Source organism: Macaca fascicularis, chromosome 10 (genome assembly GCF_037993035.2).
Source record: "Macaca fascicularis isolate 582-1 chromosome 10, T2T-MFA8v1.1".
NCBI lineage: Eukaryota > Metazoa > Chordata > Mammalia > Primates > Cercopithecidae > Macaca > Macaca fascicularis.
This window is the reverse complement of record NC_088384.1, coordinates 120,072,869-120,087,659: the sequence shown is the minus strand read 5'-3', so window position 1 is coordinate 120,087,659 and position 14,791 is coordinate 120,072,869. Positions and strand designations below refer to the sequence as shown.

At 63.4% G+C, this 14,791-nt stretch overlaps 1 protein-coding gene across 50 annotated transcripts in view; it reads left to right on the top strand.

The window, feature by feature from the left end:
• UCKL1 (uridine-cytidine kinase 1 like 1) overlaps positions 1-14,791 on the top strand; it is a 21,844-nt gene extending 7,053 nt beyond the window's left edge. For 3 of the 50 annotated variants that reach the window (XM_074005735.1, XM_074005749.1, XM_074005739.1), the window contains exons 2-15: positions 8,328-8,515; positions 8,705-8,811; positions 8,999-9,169; positions 9,295-9,366; positions 10,192-10,381; positions 10,466-10,527; positions 11,174-11,282; positions 12,444-12,466; positions 13,447-13,716; positions 13,802-13,864; positions 13,942-14,064; positions 14,148-14,255; positions 14,326-14,482; positions 14,571-14,791. In XM_074005735.1, the coding sequence (XP_073861836.1) occupies positions 8,328-8,515; positions 8,705-8,811; positions 8,999-9,169; positions 9,295-9,366; positions 10,192-10,381; positions 10,466-10,527; positions 11,174-11,282; positions 12,444-12,466; positions 13,447-13,716; positions 13,802-13,864; positions 13,942-14,064; positions 14,148-14,255; positions 14,326-14,482; positions 14,571-14,650 (1,723 nt within the window). In that variant the 3' untranslated portion in view covers positions 14,651-14,791. Of the gene's footprint in view, positions 1-6,467; positions 6,556-8,324; positions 8,516-8,704; positions 8,812-8,985; positions 9,170-9,294; positions 9,367-10,122; positions 10,382-10,465; positions 10,528-10,658; positions 11,283-12,443; positions 13,247-13,446; positions 13,717-13,801; positions 13,865-13,941; positions 14,065-14,147; positions 14,256-14,325; positions 14,483-14,570 lie in introns of those variants that run through there. The other 47 variants (XM_045364197.2, XM_045364204.2, XM_065523444.1 and 44 more) reach the window with 34 other exon arrangements.

Below are 14,791 nucleotides of genomic sequence, written 5' to 3'. Positions count from 1 at the left end.
GAGCCTTGCAGGCCCTTGTGTTTACTGCTGGTGCGTTGGCAGCGTCCGTCCAGGGCCCCGGGGGTCGTGGCTTCTGTTTGCTGGGTCCCATCTTCCTTCTTGACTGACAGCCCTTCAGGCAGGTGGGGTGCAGGTCCCATTCCAGCCACGGCCCCCACACACGGTCTCGGGGCGGTGCCGTGGTACCTGCTCCCCTTTCAGGGCACCGCGCAGTGGCGCCGTCCCCGGGCCCCCTCGCCTGGTTCTCTTGGCGCCTGGCTGTGTTGTTTGTGCTCAGCCCTGCTGCTGACGTCAGCGCTCAGCTCCAGAGCGATCTCCGAGGCCACGGAGGTGAGGCCGATTATTCCCAGCGCTGGCTCCCTGACGGCGGCACAGAAACAGGCAGAGGCTGTCTCCGAGGAGCGGCGCGGCGCACTTTCCACGCCAGGCAGACGGCGAGTCTTCTCGCTGCTGTCCATGCTGCCACACTGTTCTCTGGCCCCTGAGAGCTGCTGAGGTGGCCTGTCACCTGTCGGGCTAGGCTCTCTCCTCCCACTGCCCCCGTGTGTGTCCACGGACACCGTCCCCCTGGCTGTGGGTGTCACGGGTGCGCGGGGAGGAGTGTGCCGCCGGGAACATGCGTGTTCCCACGAGGCAGGAAGGGCCTTGTCCCGGCCGCGTCCTCAGCCATCCGCCGGCCTGGGGAAGCACCGGGCTTGATGCCGCAGCCAGGCCCTGATGCGTTGGCGGCAGCGGGACGGCCCGTTCCAAGGACAGACTGCGGTTTAGTTTGCAGTAAAAAAGTGGCCTGTGCTTAAAAAACATTCCAGTGGGACAGAAGTTGCTGCTCCAAGTCTTGGTGGCCAGAGGGTGATCATGGTTAGGGCTGGAGTGTACACACGTCTCCCTCCTTCTCACACACACCCCCCCCCACACACACACCCCCTTCCTCTCACACACACACCCCCCCACACACACACACCCCCTTCCTCTCACACACACACCCTCCTCACACACACACCCCCCCCACACACACACCCCTCACACACACACCCCCTTCCTCTCACACACACCCCCCCCACACACACACCCCCCTCACACACACCCCCCCCCCCACACACACCCCCACACACACCCCCTTCCTCTCACACACCCCCTTCCTCTCACACACACCCCCTTCCTCTCACACACACCCCCCCCACACACACACCCCCCTCACACACACCCCCCCCACACACCCCCCCCCACACACACCCCCCCCCTCCTCTCACACACACCCCCCCACACACACACACCCCCCACACACACCCCCCCACACACCACACCCCCCTCCCCACACACCCCCCCCCACACACACCCCCTTCCTCTCACACACACACCCCCTCACACACACACCCCCCTCACACACACACACCCCCCCCTCACACACCCCCCACACACACACACCCCCTCCTCTCACACACCCCCCCTCACACACCCCCACACACACACCCCCCCCTCACACACACCCCCCACACACACCCCCCCCACACACACACCCCTCACACACACCCCCCCCACACCCCACACACCCCCCACACACACACCCCCTTCCTCTCACACACCCCCCTACACACACACACCCCCCCTCTCACACACACCCCCCCTCACACACACACCCCCCACACACACACCTCACACACACACCCCCTTCCTCTCACACACACCCCCCCCACACACACACCCCCCCACACACACACCCACACACACACCCCCTCCTCTCACCCCCCCCACACACACCCCCTCCTCACACACACACCCCCCCCCACACACACACCCCTCCACACACACCCCCCCACACACACACACCCCCTCCTCACACACCCCCCCCACACACACACCCCCCTTCCTCTCACACACACACCCTCCTCACACACACACCCCCCCTCACACACACACACCCCCCCTCACACACCCCCCACACACACACACACCCCCTCCTCACACACCCCCCCTCACACACCCCCACACACACACACCCCCTTCCTCTCACACACACCCTCCTCACACACACACCCCCCACCACACACCCCTCACACACACCCCCCCTCACACACACACCCCCACACACACACACCCCCTTCCTCTCACACACCCCCCTACACACACACACCCCCTTCCTCTCACACACACCCCCCCTCACACACACACCCCCCACACACACACCCCTCCACACACAACCCCCCCCACCACACCACACCCCACACACACCACCCCCCCCTCACACACACCCCCCTCACACACACACCCCCTCTCACACACACACCCCCCACACACACACCCCCCCACACACACCCCCCTCACACACACAACCCCTCCTCACACACACACACCCCCACACACACCCCCCCACACACCACCCTCTCACACACACCCCCCTCCTCACACACACACCCTCTCACACACACACCCCACCCTCTCACACACACACCCTCCCTCCTTCACACACACCCCCCTCTCACACACACACACCCCCACACACACACCCCCCCTCACACACACACCCCTCCCTCACACACACCCCCTCCCTCTCACACACACACCCCCCCACACACACACACCCCCCTCACACACACACCCCCCACCACACACACACCCCCCCTCTCACACACACACCCTCCCTCTCACACACACCCCCCTCACACACACACCCCCTCCCTCCACACACACACCCTCACTCTCACACACACACCCCCTCACACACACACCCCTCCCACACACACACCCTCACTCTCACACACACACCACCCTCCCCTCACACACACACCCCCTCCCTCACACACACACCCCCTCACACACACACACCCACCCCTCACACACACACCCCCCCACACACACACCCCCCCCCACACACACCCCCCCCTCACACACACACCCTCCCTCTCACACACACCCCCCTCACACACACACCCCCTCCCTCACACACACACCCTCCCTCTCACACACACACCCTCCCTCCTTCACACACACCCCCCCTCACACACACACACCCCCACACACACCCCCCCACTCTCACACACCCCCCCACACACACCCCCTCCCTCTCACACACACACCCCCCCACACACACACCCCCCTCTCACACACACACCCCCCCACACACACACACCCCCCTCTCACACACACCCTCCCTCTCACACACACCCCCCTCACACACACACCCCCTCCCTCACACACACACCCTCACTCTCAGACACACACACCCCCCTCACACACACCCCCCCACGACACACCCCCCTCACACACCCCCTCCCTCTCACACACACCCCCTCCCTCACACACACACCCCCCCACACACACACACCCCCCTCTCACACACACCCTCCCTCTCACACACACCCCCCTCACACACACACCCCCTCCCTCACACACACACCCTCACTCTCAGACACACACACCCCCCTCACACACACCCCCCCCACACACACCCCCCTCTCACACACCCCCTCCCTCTCACACACACCCCTCCCTCACACACACACCCTCCCTCTCACACACACCCCCTCACACACACACCCCCTCCCTCACACACACACCCTCCCTCTCACACACACACACCCCCCTCACACACCCCTCCCTCACACACACACCCTCTCACACACACACCCCCCCACACACACACACCCCCCTCTCACACACACACCCTCCCTCTCACACACACACCCCCTCCCTCACACACACACCCTCCCTCTCACACACACACACCCCCCTCACACACCCCCTCCTCACACACACACCCTCACTCTCACACACACACCCCCCTCACACACACACCCCTCCCTCACACACACACCCTCCCTCTCACACACACACCCTCCCTCCTTCACACACACCCCCGCTCTCACACACACACACCCCCACACACACACCCCTCCCTCTCACACACACCCCCTCCCTCACACACACCCCCTCCCTCTCACACACACACCCCCCCACACACAAACACCCCCCTCTCACACACACACCCCCCCCACACACACACACCCCCCTCTCACACACACACCCTCCCTCTCACACACACCCCCCTCACACACACACCCCCTCCCTCACACACACCCCCCTCACACACACCCCCCCACACACACACCCCCCTCTCACACACACACCCCCTCCCTCTCACACACACCCCCTCCCTCACACACACACCCTCCCTCTCACACACACCCCCCTCACACACACACACCCTCCCTCACACACACACACCCTCCCTCTCACACACACACACCCCCCTCACACACACACACCCCCTCACACACACACCCCCTCCCTCACACACACACCCTCACTCTCACACACACACACCCCCCTCACACACACACCCCCCCACACACACACCCCCCCTCTCACACACACCCCCCACACACACACACACCCCCCACACACACACACCCCCCCCCACACACACCCCCACACACACCCTCACACACACACCCTCACTCTCACACACACACCCCCTCACACACACACCCCCCTCCCTCACACACACACCCTCACTCTCACACACACACACCCCCCTCACACACACACCCCCCCACACACCCCCCTCTCACACACACCCCCTCTCACACACACCCCCCCCCCCACACACACACACCCCCACACACACACCCCCACACACACCCCACACACACACACCCTCTCACACACACACACACCCCCTCCTCACACACACCCCTCTCACACACACACCCCCCACACACACACACCCCTCCCTCTCACACACACACCCTCCCTCCCTCACACCCCCCCACACACACACACCCCCTCCCTCACACACACACCCCCTCCCTCACACACACACCCTCCCTCTCACACACACACCCTCCCTCCTTCACACACACCCCCCTCTCACACACACACACCCCCACACACACACCCCTCCCTCTCACACACACACCCCCCCACACACACCCCCCTCACACACACACCCTCCCTCTCACACACACCCCCCTCACACACACACCCCCTCCCTCACACACACACCCTCACTCTCACACACACACACCCCCCTCACACACACACCCCCTCCCTCACACACACACCCTCACTCTCACACACACACACCCCCCTCACACACACCCCCTCCCTCACACACACACCCTCACTCTCACACACACACACCCCTCTCACACACACACCCCCTCCCTCACACACACACCCTCACTCTCACACACACACACACCCCTCACACACACACACCCCCCACACACACACCCCCCTCTCACACACACCCCGTCTCACACACACACCCCCCCCACATACACACCTCCCCCACACACACACCCCCTCCCTCACACACACACCCTCACTCTCACACACCCCCCCCTCACACACACACCCCCTCCCTCACACACACACCCTCACTCTCACACACACACACCCCCCTCACACACACACCCCCTCCCTCACACACACACCCTCACTCTCACACACACACACCCCCCTCACACACACACCCCCTCCCTCACACACACACACTCACTCTCACACACACACACCCACCTCACACACACACCCCCCCACACACACACCCCCCTCTCACACACACCGCCTCTCACACACACACCCCCCCACACACACACCCCCCTCTCACACACACACCCCCTCCCTCACACACACACCCTCACTCTCACACACACACACCCCCCTCACACACACACCCCCTCCCTCACACACCCCCTCACACACACACACCCCCCACACACACACACCCCCCTCACACACACACCCTCACTCTCACACACCCCCCCCTCACACACACACCCCCCTCCCTCACACACCCCCCCACACACACACCCCCCTCTCACACACACACCCCCTCCCTCACACACACACCCTCACTCTCACACACAGCCCCTCACACACACACCCCCTCCCTCACACACCCCCTCACACACACACACCCCCCACACACACACACACCCCTCTCACACACACACCCTCCCTCTCACACACACCCCCCTCACACACACCCCCTTCTCACACACACCCCCTCCCTCACACACACACACCCCCTTCTCACACACACCCCCCCTCTCACACACACACCCTCCCTCTCACACACACCCCCCCACACACACACACCCCTCTCACACACACACCCTCCCTCTCACACACACCCCCCCTCACACACACCCCCTTCTCACACACACCCCCTCCCTCACACACACACACCCTCCCTCTCACACACACCCCCCCTCACACAGACACCCCCTCCCTCACACACACCCCCTCCCTCACACACACACACCCTCCCTCTCACACACACACCTCCTACCTCACACACCCCCTGCCCCCCTCTTACACCCAGGCACATGCGGGTGAGCGTCCTTTGTTTGCTGGATTTTATACCGATGGAGTCGTATCTCCTTCCAGCTTGTTTTTCTCCCCTGACGATGCTCTCAGGATGCTTTTCCCTCTCCGCACCTGTGTTTCTGTGTCATTTTCAGGCGTATCTTGCATTTGTGGAGTGTTCCATCTCCCGTGAACTCCAGAGCGCAGGGGACAGACTGTGCCACTGCAGGAAGCTACAAAGAGGTGGCTCTGCTGTTTGCAGGACTTTCCCTCTTGCCCCCAGGGGCTCTGCCCTGCACAGGACTCTCCCTCTTGCCCCTGGGGCTCTGCCCTGCACAGGACTCTCCCTCTTGCCCCTGGGGCTCTGCCCTGCACAGGACTCTCCCTCTTGCCCCCGGGGCTCTGCCCTGCACAGGCAGTGGCTGTGGTTCTGAGTTGCTCCCCATGTGGGTGGGCCATGACCTGCAGGGCCAAGGTGCTGACCCCTGAGAGCTTCCCAGGCAGGCCTGAAACATGATGCTGAAGCCACCATGGCCAGCGTGGTCTCTTCTGCCGGACCTGTGTCTTGTCTCCTGGCATCTTCACACCAGGCTCTGCATCCGAGCCTCTCAGAACAGACGGGGCAGGCGCCACGTTGTCCCCCACCCCGGCAGGGCACGGGGCCACACTGAGCCTCCCCAGAGGCTGCCTCTCCCAGGGCTCCATGGCCAGTCACGGCCCCTGCCCGCCCGAGGATGTCAACTGACAAGTTGGCAGGCGCCTGAGTGCTGGTCTGGCATGTGCAGTGCATGTAGATGCCACCCAGCATAGGTCTGTGTCTTTCTCCTGTTGATTTCCCCCTTGCAGCCTTTAGGGGCTCCCCGTTCCCCTGGGCAGGCTCATGCTCACCTCCCAGGCAGCCTGCAGCATTTCCTCTCTAGTGTTCGCCAGATACCGGAGGTTTCTATCTTGGGGACCCAGGAGGGGCCACAGCAAGAATGAATGGGGTTCCCATAAGGCTCGCAGCCCAGGGTCCCCCATCTGGCACTCCGACAGCCAGAGAGGCCAGGCCGTGGGACCACCCTGTGCAGGGCTGCTGTCACTGCAGGAGGATCAGGCCCTGGCTGAGCCCTCTGGCCTCTCTCCCTGAGCCCTTCAGCCTGGTCATGTCTGGGGACCTCACCCTGGCTGTGTGCGCACAACCTGGTCTGGCCTCGCCTCCACCAACGTGCTGCCCTCACATCTCCTTGGGCACCCAGCCTTCAGCATGGCAGCGATTTGGCTGCCCAGAGAGTGTGCTGGGTTGGAAGGGAACATGGTCCACTTTGGGGTCTTGCCTGCCTTTCACATGCCCACCTTGAGTCCCCTTGGAGACAGGGCCTGGCCCAGCCAGTGCCCGTCCACACAGCAGGATGAGCATGGCCCCAAGGTAGTGTCTCTCCTCCTTCCCTTGTCCTTGTTTGCTGTCCCTCTGTCCTTGCTGTGTGGACAGTGATGGTCTGCCTGTGCCAGGCTAAGCACTTGGGTCTGTGTGTCCTGTGGCCCAGCTGCAAGCAGGCTTCTTTTTTTTTTTTTTTTTTGAAGTGGAGTCTTGCTCTGTCATCCAGACTGGAGTGCAGTGCAGTGGCATGATCTCAGCTCTTTGCAACCTCTGCCTCCCGGGTTCAGGCAATTCTCCTGCTTCAGCCTCCCTAGTAGCTGGGATTACAGGTGCCTGCCACTGCTCCCAGGTAATTTTTTTTTTTTTTTTTTTTTAATTTTTAGAAGAGACGGGGTTTCACCATGTTGGCCAGGCTGGTCTCAAACTCCTGACCTCAAATGATCCACCTGCCTTGGCCTCCCAAGGTGCTGGGATTACAGACGTGAGCCACCACGCCCAGCCCAGGCAGAGTTCTTATGTACCCACAATGAGCCTGCCCACCTCAGCCATGCCTGTTGAGGGGGTGGGGAGATGCCCTGTGGGCCAGCCATGCCAGCGGGTACCTGGGAGGTGGGCAGCCCTGGGCCAAATCCGAGCATACCCCTCTCTGCAGCAGCAATGCAGAGTCCCTGGACAGGCTCCTGCCCCCTGTGGGCACTGGGCACTCTCCCCGGAAGCGGACCACCAGCCAGTGCAAGTCAGAGCCTCCCCTGCTGCGCACCAGCAAGCGCACCATCTACACCGCAGGGCGGCCGCCCTGGTACAACGAGCACGGCACGCAGTCCAAGGAGGCCTTCGCCATCGGTGAGAGCAGCAGGAGCGTGGGACCTGCTGCCGGACGCCTGCCTCCGGCTCCCCTCCAGTGCTTTCCACTGGAGCAGGAGAAGGAAGCCGGGCAACTGCAGGCAGTGGCAGTGGGGTGGGTACCTCTGGGACTGATCTGCGTGGGCAGCCCGTCTGTTCCTCATAGAGGGTCTCCGCTCCCCCCGGCAGGCCTGGGAGGTGGCAGTGCCTCTGGGAAGACCACTGTTGCCAGAATGATCATTGAAGCCCTGGACGTGCCCTGGGTGGTCTTGCTGTCCATGGACTCCTTCTACAAGGTGGGCCCCTGCCCAGCTCCCCCAAGGACCCCCTTGTCCTCTCCCTGACCCTGGAACCCCTGCACATGCAAGTCTCTGGTATCTGAGCCCCAGCGTGGCTACTCCTGGGAGGCCTAGAGCCCCTGCCCACTGGCATTGGGTGAGGGCCCTGCTGTGCCTGCAACTGCCCCACAGCCTCCCCCACCAGGTGCTGACTGAGCAGCAGCAGGAACAGGCCGCACACAACAACTTCAACTTCGACCACCCGGACGCCTTTGACTTCGACCTCATCATTTCCACCCTCAAGAAACTGAAGCAGGGGAAGAGTGTCAAGGTGCCCGTCTATGACTTCACCACGCACAGCCGGAAGAGGGACTGGGTAGGCCGGGGGCCTGCAGAGGGGGCCAGAGGGGGCCTCGGGGGGTAGGCCAGGGCCCTGCAGAGGGGCCTCGGGGGGCCGCAGGCACATGAGCCGGGCTCCACAACTCCTGGGTCTCTTCGCAGAAAACACTGTATGGTGCAAACGTCATCATCTTTGAGGGCATCATGGCCTTTGCTGACAAGACACTGCTGGAGGTTAGCACTCACTGGGAATGCCCACCCCACTGGTGTCTTAGCCCTGGCCACCCTGTCCATGACGTGTGTGTCCTCCTGCCCCGTCCCCAAGGCGTCCACACCCTACAGGCCTAGGCCAGCCACTCCCTACCCCAACCCCAACCCCAGGCAGGCTACGGCTGGGTCCATCTGCTGGCCCTGCAAGGCAGAGCTGGGGCAGTGGTTCCTTCTCCACTGGCTGAGGCCTGTGCTCATACCTGGCGTGTTCTTGGCGTTCTCGTCCCTTGCTGTGGTCCTGACGGACAGGTGAGGACCCGGGGCTGGTGTGTTTGAGAGACTGTGCTGTAGGTCACAAGAGCCTTCAGGACAGAGCTGAGTGTGACTCAGGTTGGCCTGATCCCAGGGCCCAGGTCCTGCCCCTGGCACAGGCCCAGAGGACCCCACTGTCCAGCACATAGCCACCCCCAGCCTCCACAAGGCCTCTTCAGGGGCCAACTGTGGTGTGCTGAGCATGTGGATAGATCCTAAACTCGCCATGCCCCCCGTTCCCCAGTGTGTTGGTGCGAGTTTCCTCAAGCAAAGTAAAGGAGATCACGTATGCCCAGCCCCATTCCCGCCTGAGTCCTTCGCCAGCCACCATGCCACGCCTCTTCACCTAAGCCCCTGATGGGCAGCACCCCACCCCAGACACCCCCACCTCCACACTCCTCCCACCTGCCAGGGTGCCCTGGGGAAGTGGCTCTGGCCAGGCCCACAGACCAGGCGGCTTCACTGCAGGGGCTGGTCCCAGTGTCTCCATGCCGGCTGCTGGCATCCAGCCGCTCACTGGCCCACCGTCTCCACCAGCTCCTGGACATGAAGATCTTTGTGGACACAGACTCTGACATCCGCCTGGTACGGCGGCTGCGCCGGGACATCAGTGAGCGCGGCCGGGACATCGAGGGTGTCATCAAGCAGTACAACAAGTTTGTCAAGCCCTCCTTCGACCAGTACATCCAGCCCACCATGCGCCTGGCAGACATCGTGGTGCCCAGAGGTGAGCCTGCTGGGCTGCCTGTTGGGTGGGTGTCAGGCAGGCCAATGGCCCCGCCCCCAGTCACCCTCCCCCATCCCTCCCCAGGGAGCGGCAACACGGTGGCCATCGACCTGATCGTGCAGCACGTGCACAGCCAGCTGGAGGAGGTGAGTGGCCCTCAGCCCAGCAGGGTCCTGTGTCCCCACGGCCTAGCCCAGCCCCACTACCCACTTCTCCACTGCCACCACCCCCAGTGGCCTGCTCCCCTCATCCCCCTGTGCTCACTGTCCCTTGCCAGATACCAGCCCTGAGTGTCCTGAGCCTGCTTGGTCAGTCGGATCGTCCAGCCCAGACCCCATCCCGTTGTGCCGTGCAGGGCCTGGGTTCCCTGAGGAAGCTGGGGTGGGGGTACAGGTGCTCAGGACCCAGCTGAGGGTGCAGCCTGCTCAGCACACCCAGCCTGAGCTTTTGGGAATGACAGGCATGACCTGCTGGCCCAGGACTGGGGGGTTTCACTGCTGAGTGCCACGCCAGGCCAGGCTCCTCTCTTTCTCAGGGGGTCACCCCAGGAGCGACACCCCTACCAGAGGTCCCGTGCTCCCTGAGGCATTCTGTGGCTGGGCCCTGGAGCCTGGGCTGGCTCTGAACACACTCCGTAAGAGGATGTTGAAGGCCTGAGGCCTGCAGAACAGAGCCCAGGGTCCTGGCTCTTGCCCCAACCCAGAACTGCAGGTCTGGCCCAGGTGGTCCCCAGGTTAGAAGCATTAGAAGCTTGCCACCCCCATGACTGGCTGTGTCCCTGCGGGCCTGCAGCATGACCATTCCTGGGTGGGGGTGGCCTGGCCGCCTGCCCTGGTCACTGACGCGCCACCGTTCCCTTGTGTCTTCCTGTGTTGCTGCCACAGCGTGAACTCAGCGTCAGGTAAGACTTGCACAGCTGTCTGCACAGATGGAGGCATTTCCAACACTCCCAAGGAGCTCTCGGTCTGGGCTGTGGTCCAGCCCGGCAGGCAGCCGGCTCTTCCCAGTCACAGAAGGGGAGGTGTGGAGTGGTCCCAGCCCTGCTTCGGCCTCCCCTTGCTGGCAGATGAGGACACTGAGGCACAGAGACGTGACGTAGCTTGCCCAGGGTCATGGGGTCCTGACCCTGTCCTGGCCAGACTTTGCTGGAGGCTCCCTTGACCCCTGAGTCTGTCTATGGGATTTGACCCCAGAGAGCACAGCTGTCCTCCTGAGGCTGCACTGCCAGGCCCCTGGGGCAGTGACTACAGACATGTCCCAGCAGCCAGGGAGCCTGTCGTGCCTCCTATGCCCAGCCTCACGGACCAGTCAGCTTTCCCTGGTTGCAGGTGGGAGGGCCTCGCCCCTGTCCTCCCACCCACCTGGGTCCTGCTTGCCCCAGCTCTGTCCTCGCAGCCCACACAGCTCTGCCAGCAGGAACTGGGCAACTGCAGCAAGAAGCTTGGGCTGGGCCGGGGCCGTGTCCCACTGCCCCTCCCCAAGGGCAGGCGTGCGGGGGGACAGCCACGAGGGACCTGCCCTTCTCCCCGCCTTCTGTGGGTTGGGAGGCTCCTGACTGAACCACCTGGTGGGAGAGCCCTTGTGTTCAGAGCACTCCAAAGAGTTTGCCAAATGCTGGAAATGCCTCCAGGGCCCGTCCACCAGCCGTCCACCTCCTGTGCCTGCATGAGTCTCTGCTTGGCCCTCTCCGCGGCCAGGGAACCCGCAGGTCTTGTCCCATCAGGTTCCTCCTGAAGCTTTTGTTCTGAGAAAAAAAAAATTTCCAGGGTTTCAAACTTGAAAAAACACCTGAACACAGCCAGACACATTTTCCATCGTCTGGTCAGCTGAGAAAGTGTTGGCCTGTGGCTCCACTCACTTCCATCAGCCCCAGAAAGCCTTGGTGGGGGGCAGGAGGGAGGGCCAGGCAGGGCTGGGGACCTGGCCGCCCACACTCCTCCTCAGGCCTGCGGGGAACGCCCTGCTCCCCAACTAAGCAGCCTTCTCTTTGTTCTCTTCCTTCTCTTGTAAACCCCCGTTTCCTGCCCTGTTCCCTCCCTGAACATGCTCTTCACCTGGCAAGCAGAGGAAGCTCCGTTGGGATATGTGAGCAGAGTGCTCTGTGGTGCTGCTGTGTGCCCCGCCTTCCTGTAGCCCCTTGTCCCTGCTCCTGCCCGGCCACTTTCCCTGCCAGTCACGCCCCTTTCCTGCCCCTGCCACAGCCCATTCCCGGCCCTGCCTCTCCCTGCCCGTGTCACGCCCCTTTCCTGCCCCTGCCACAGCCCATTCCCGGCCCTGCCTCTCCCTGCCCGTGTCACGCCCCTTTCCTGCTCCTGCCACAGCCCATTCCCGGCCCTGCCTCTCCCTGCCCGTGTCACGCCTCTTTTCTGCCCCTGCCATACCTCTTCCCTACCCCGCCCCTTTCCCGCTTCTGCCCCGCCACGCCCATTCCGTGCCCCCCCACCCGCTTTCCTCTTCCTGCCCCTGCGCTATTCCCTGCCCTTGCCCCGCCCCTTTTCCGCTCTGCCCCCTCCCTGTCCCACCTCTTTCTTGCCTCCGTCCCGCCCTTTTCCTGGCTGCTCCTAGACCTGCTCCTGCCTCTGCCCTCCCCAGGCTTGGGCAGCGGGGCAGGGCAGCCAAGCGGCACTGAGCCAGCTTTGCCCCTCGCCCCCATCTCTCGAGGGGCCACGCACCACTTCGCGGAGGAGCCAGGGCGGGGCCCGACCCCACAGAGCTTTAGTTGTCCCCCAGGGAGAGGCTGGGGACAACCCGCCCATCCTGGGGTCTGAGACCTGTGAGCCTGCCCTGTGCCTGCTTCCTCTTAGCCCAGGAGGGTCCCGCGCTGGGAGGGGCCCTCACACCCTCCCCCCAGCTTTCTGCCTGATGGTGAGCTTGCCCCGTTGTTCGCCACCATCTTTCGCCTTTGCCTGGCAGCTCAGCCCCGGGCAGAAGTCAGGCCCGCTCCACCTCCTGCTGTGCCTGGCCCATGTGTTCCCCCCACAGTGATGTGCACGGCCGTCCTGTGGGGAGGGAGAGCTCTGGGAGAAGACCCCCTTCTTGAGTGTTCCCCATCGGTTTGTCCCCAGGGCTGCGCTGGCCTCGGCACACCAGTGCCACCCGCTGCCCCAGACGCTGAGCGTCCTGAAGAGCACGCCGCAGGTGCGAGGCATGCACACCATCATCAGGTAGGGCCCACCTGGGGACGGAGGCCCCGCGCGCGCTCCCGCTCCCGCGCGCTCCCGCTCCACTTTCGGCCCCGCAGGGACAAGGAGACCAGTCGCGACGAGTTCATCTTCTACTCCAAGAGACTGATGCGGCTGCTCATCGAGCACGCGCTCTCCTTCCTACCCTTTCAGGTTTGTAGCCCGCGAGGTGGAGGGTGCGTCCCGGAGCCGGCGCGGACTCCCTGCGCTCACCGAGTCCTCACCTTTCACCCCACAGGACTGCGTTGTGCGGACCCCGCAGGGGCAGGACTACGCGGGCAAGTGCTATGCGGGGAAGCAGGTACCTGCCTGGGCGCACTTGGGCGCGGGACGGGCTGCTGGGGCGGGATGTGGGTGCTTAGCCTCCCCTCCCCGCAGATCACAGGTGTGTCTATCCTGCGTGCCGGTGAAACCATGGAGCCCGCCCTGCGCGCTGTGTGCAAAGACGTGCGCATCGGCACCATTCTCATCCAGACCAACCAGCTTACCGGGGAGCCCGAGGTGCGTGGGGGCAGCTGGGGCGATGAGCCCGGGGCTGGGGGCAGAGGGAGCCGCACCTGCAGCCTGACCCGTGCCGCCCGCAGCTGCACTACCTGAGGCTGCCCAAGGACATCAGCGATGACCACGTGATCCTCATGGACTGCACCGTGTCCACGGGCGCCGCGGCCATGATGGCGGTGCGCGTGCTCCTGGTGAGTGGGCCCTGGGTAGGCGGGGCAGGTTCAGGCAGAGGTGGGATTTACCTGCCCATACACTTTGTAGGACCACGACGTGCCTGAGGACAAGATCTTTCTGCTGTCACTGCTCATGGCAGAGATGGGCGTGCACTCAGTGGCCTATGCGTTTCCACGAGTGAGAATCATCACCACGGCGGTGGACAAGCGGGTCAATGACCTTTTCCGCATCATCCCAGGCATTGGTGAGGCTGCCCAGGCCCTTCAGCCGTGCATGAGGGCAAGGTGGGTGGCCCTGGGAGGCCCCACCACACACTGGCCCGCTTTCTCCAGGGAACTTTGGCGACCGCTACTTTGGGACAGACGCGGTCCCCGATGGCAGTGACGAGGAGGAAGTGGCCTACACGGGTTAGCTGCCCAGTGAGCCATCCCCGTCCCCGCCACCCTCCTGCCTCCTGACCCAGGATTGCCGAATACAAAGATGTTAATTTTTAAAATGTTACCAGTATAATTTATTTTATGCATTTTATAAAATAAAGAAAGCTTTAGAAAAA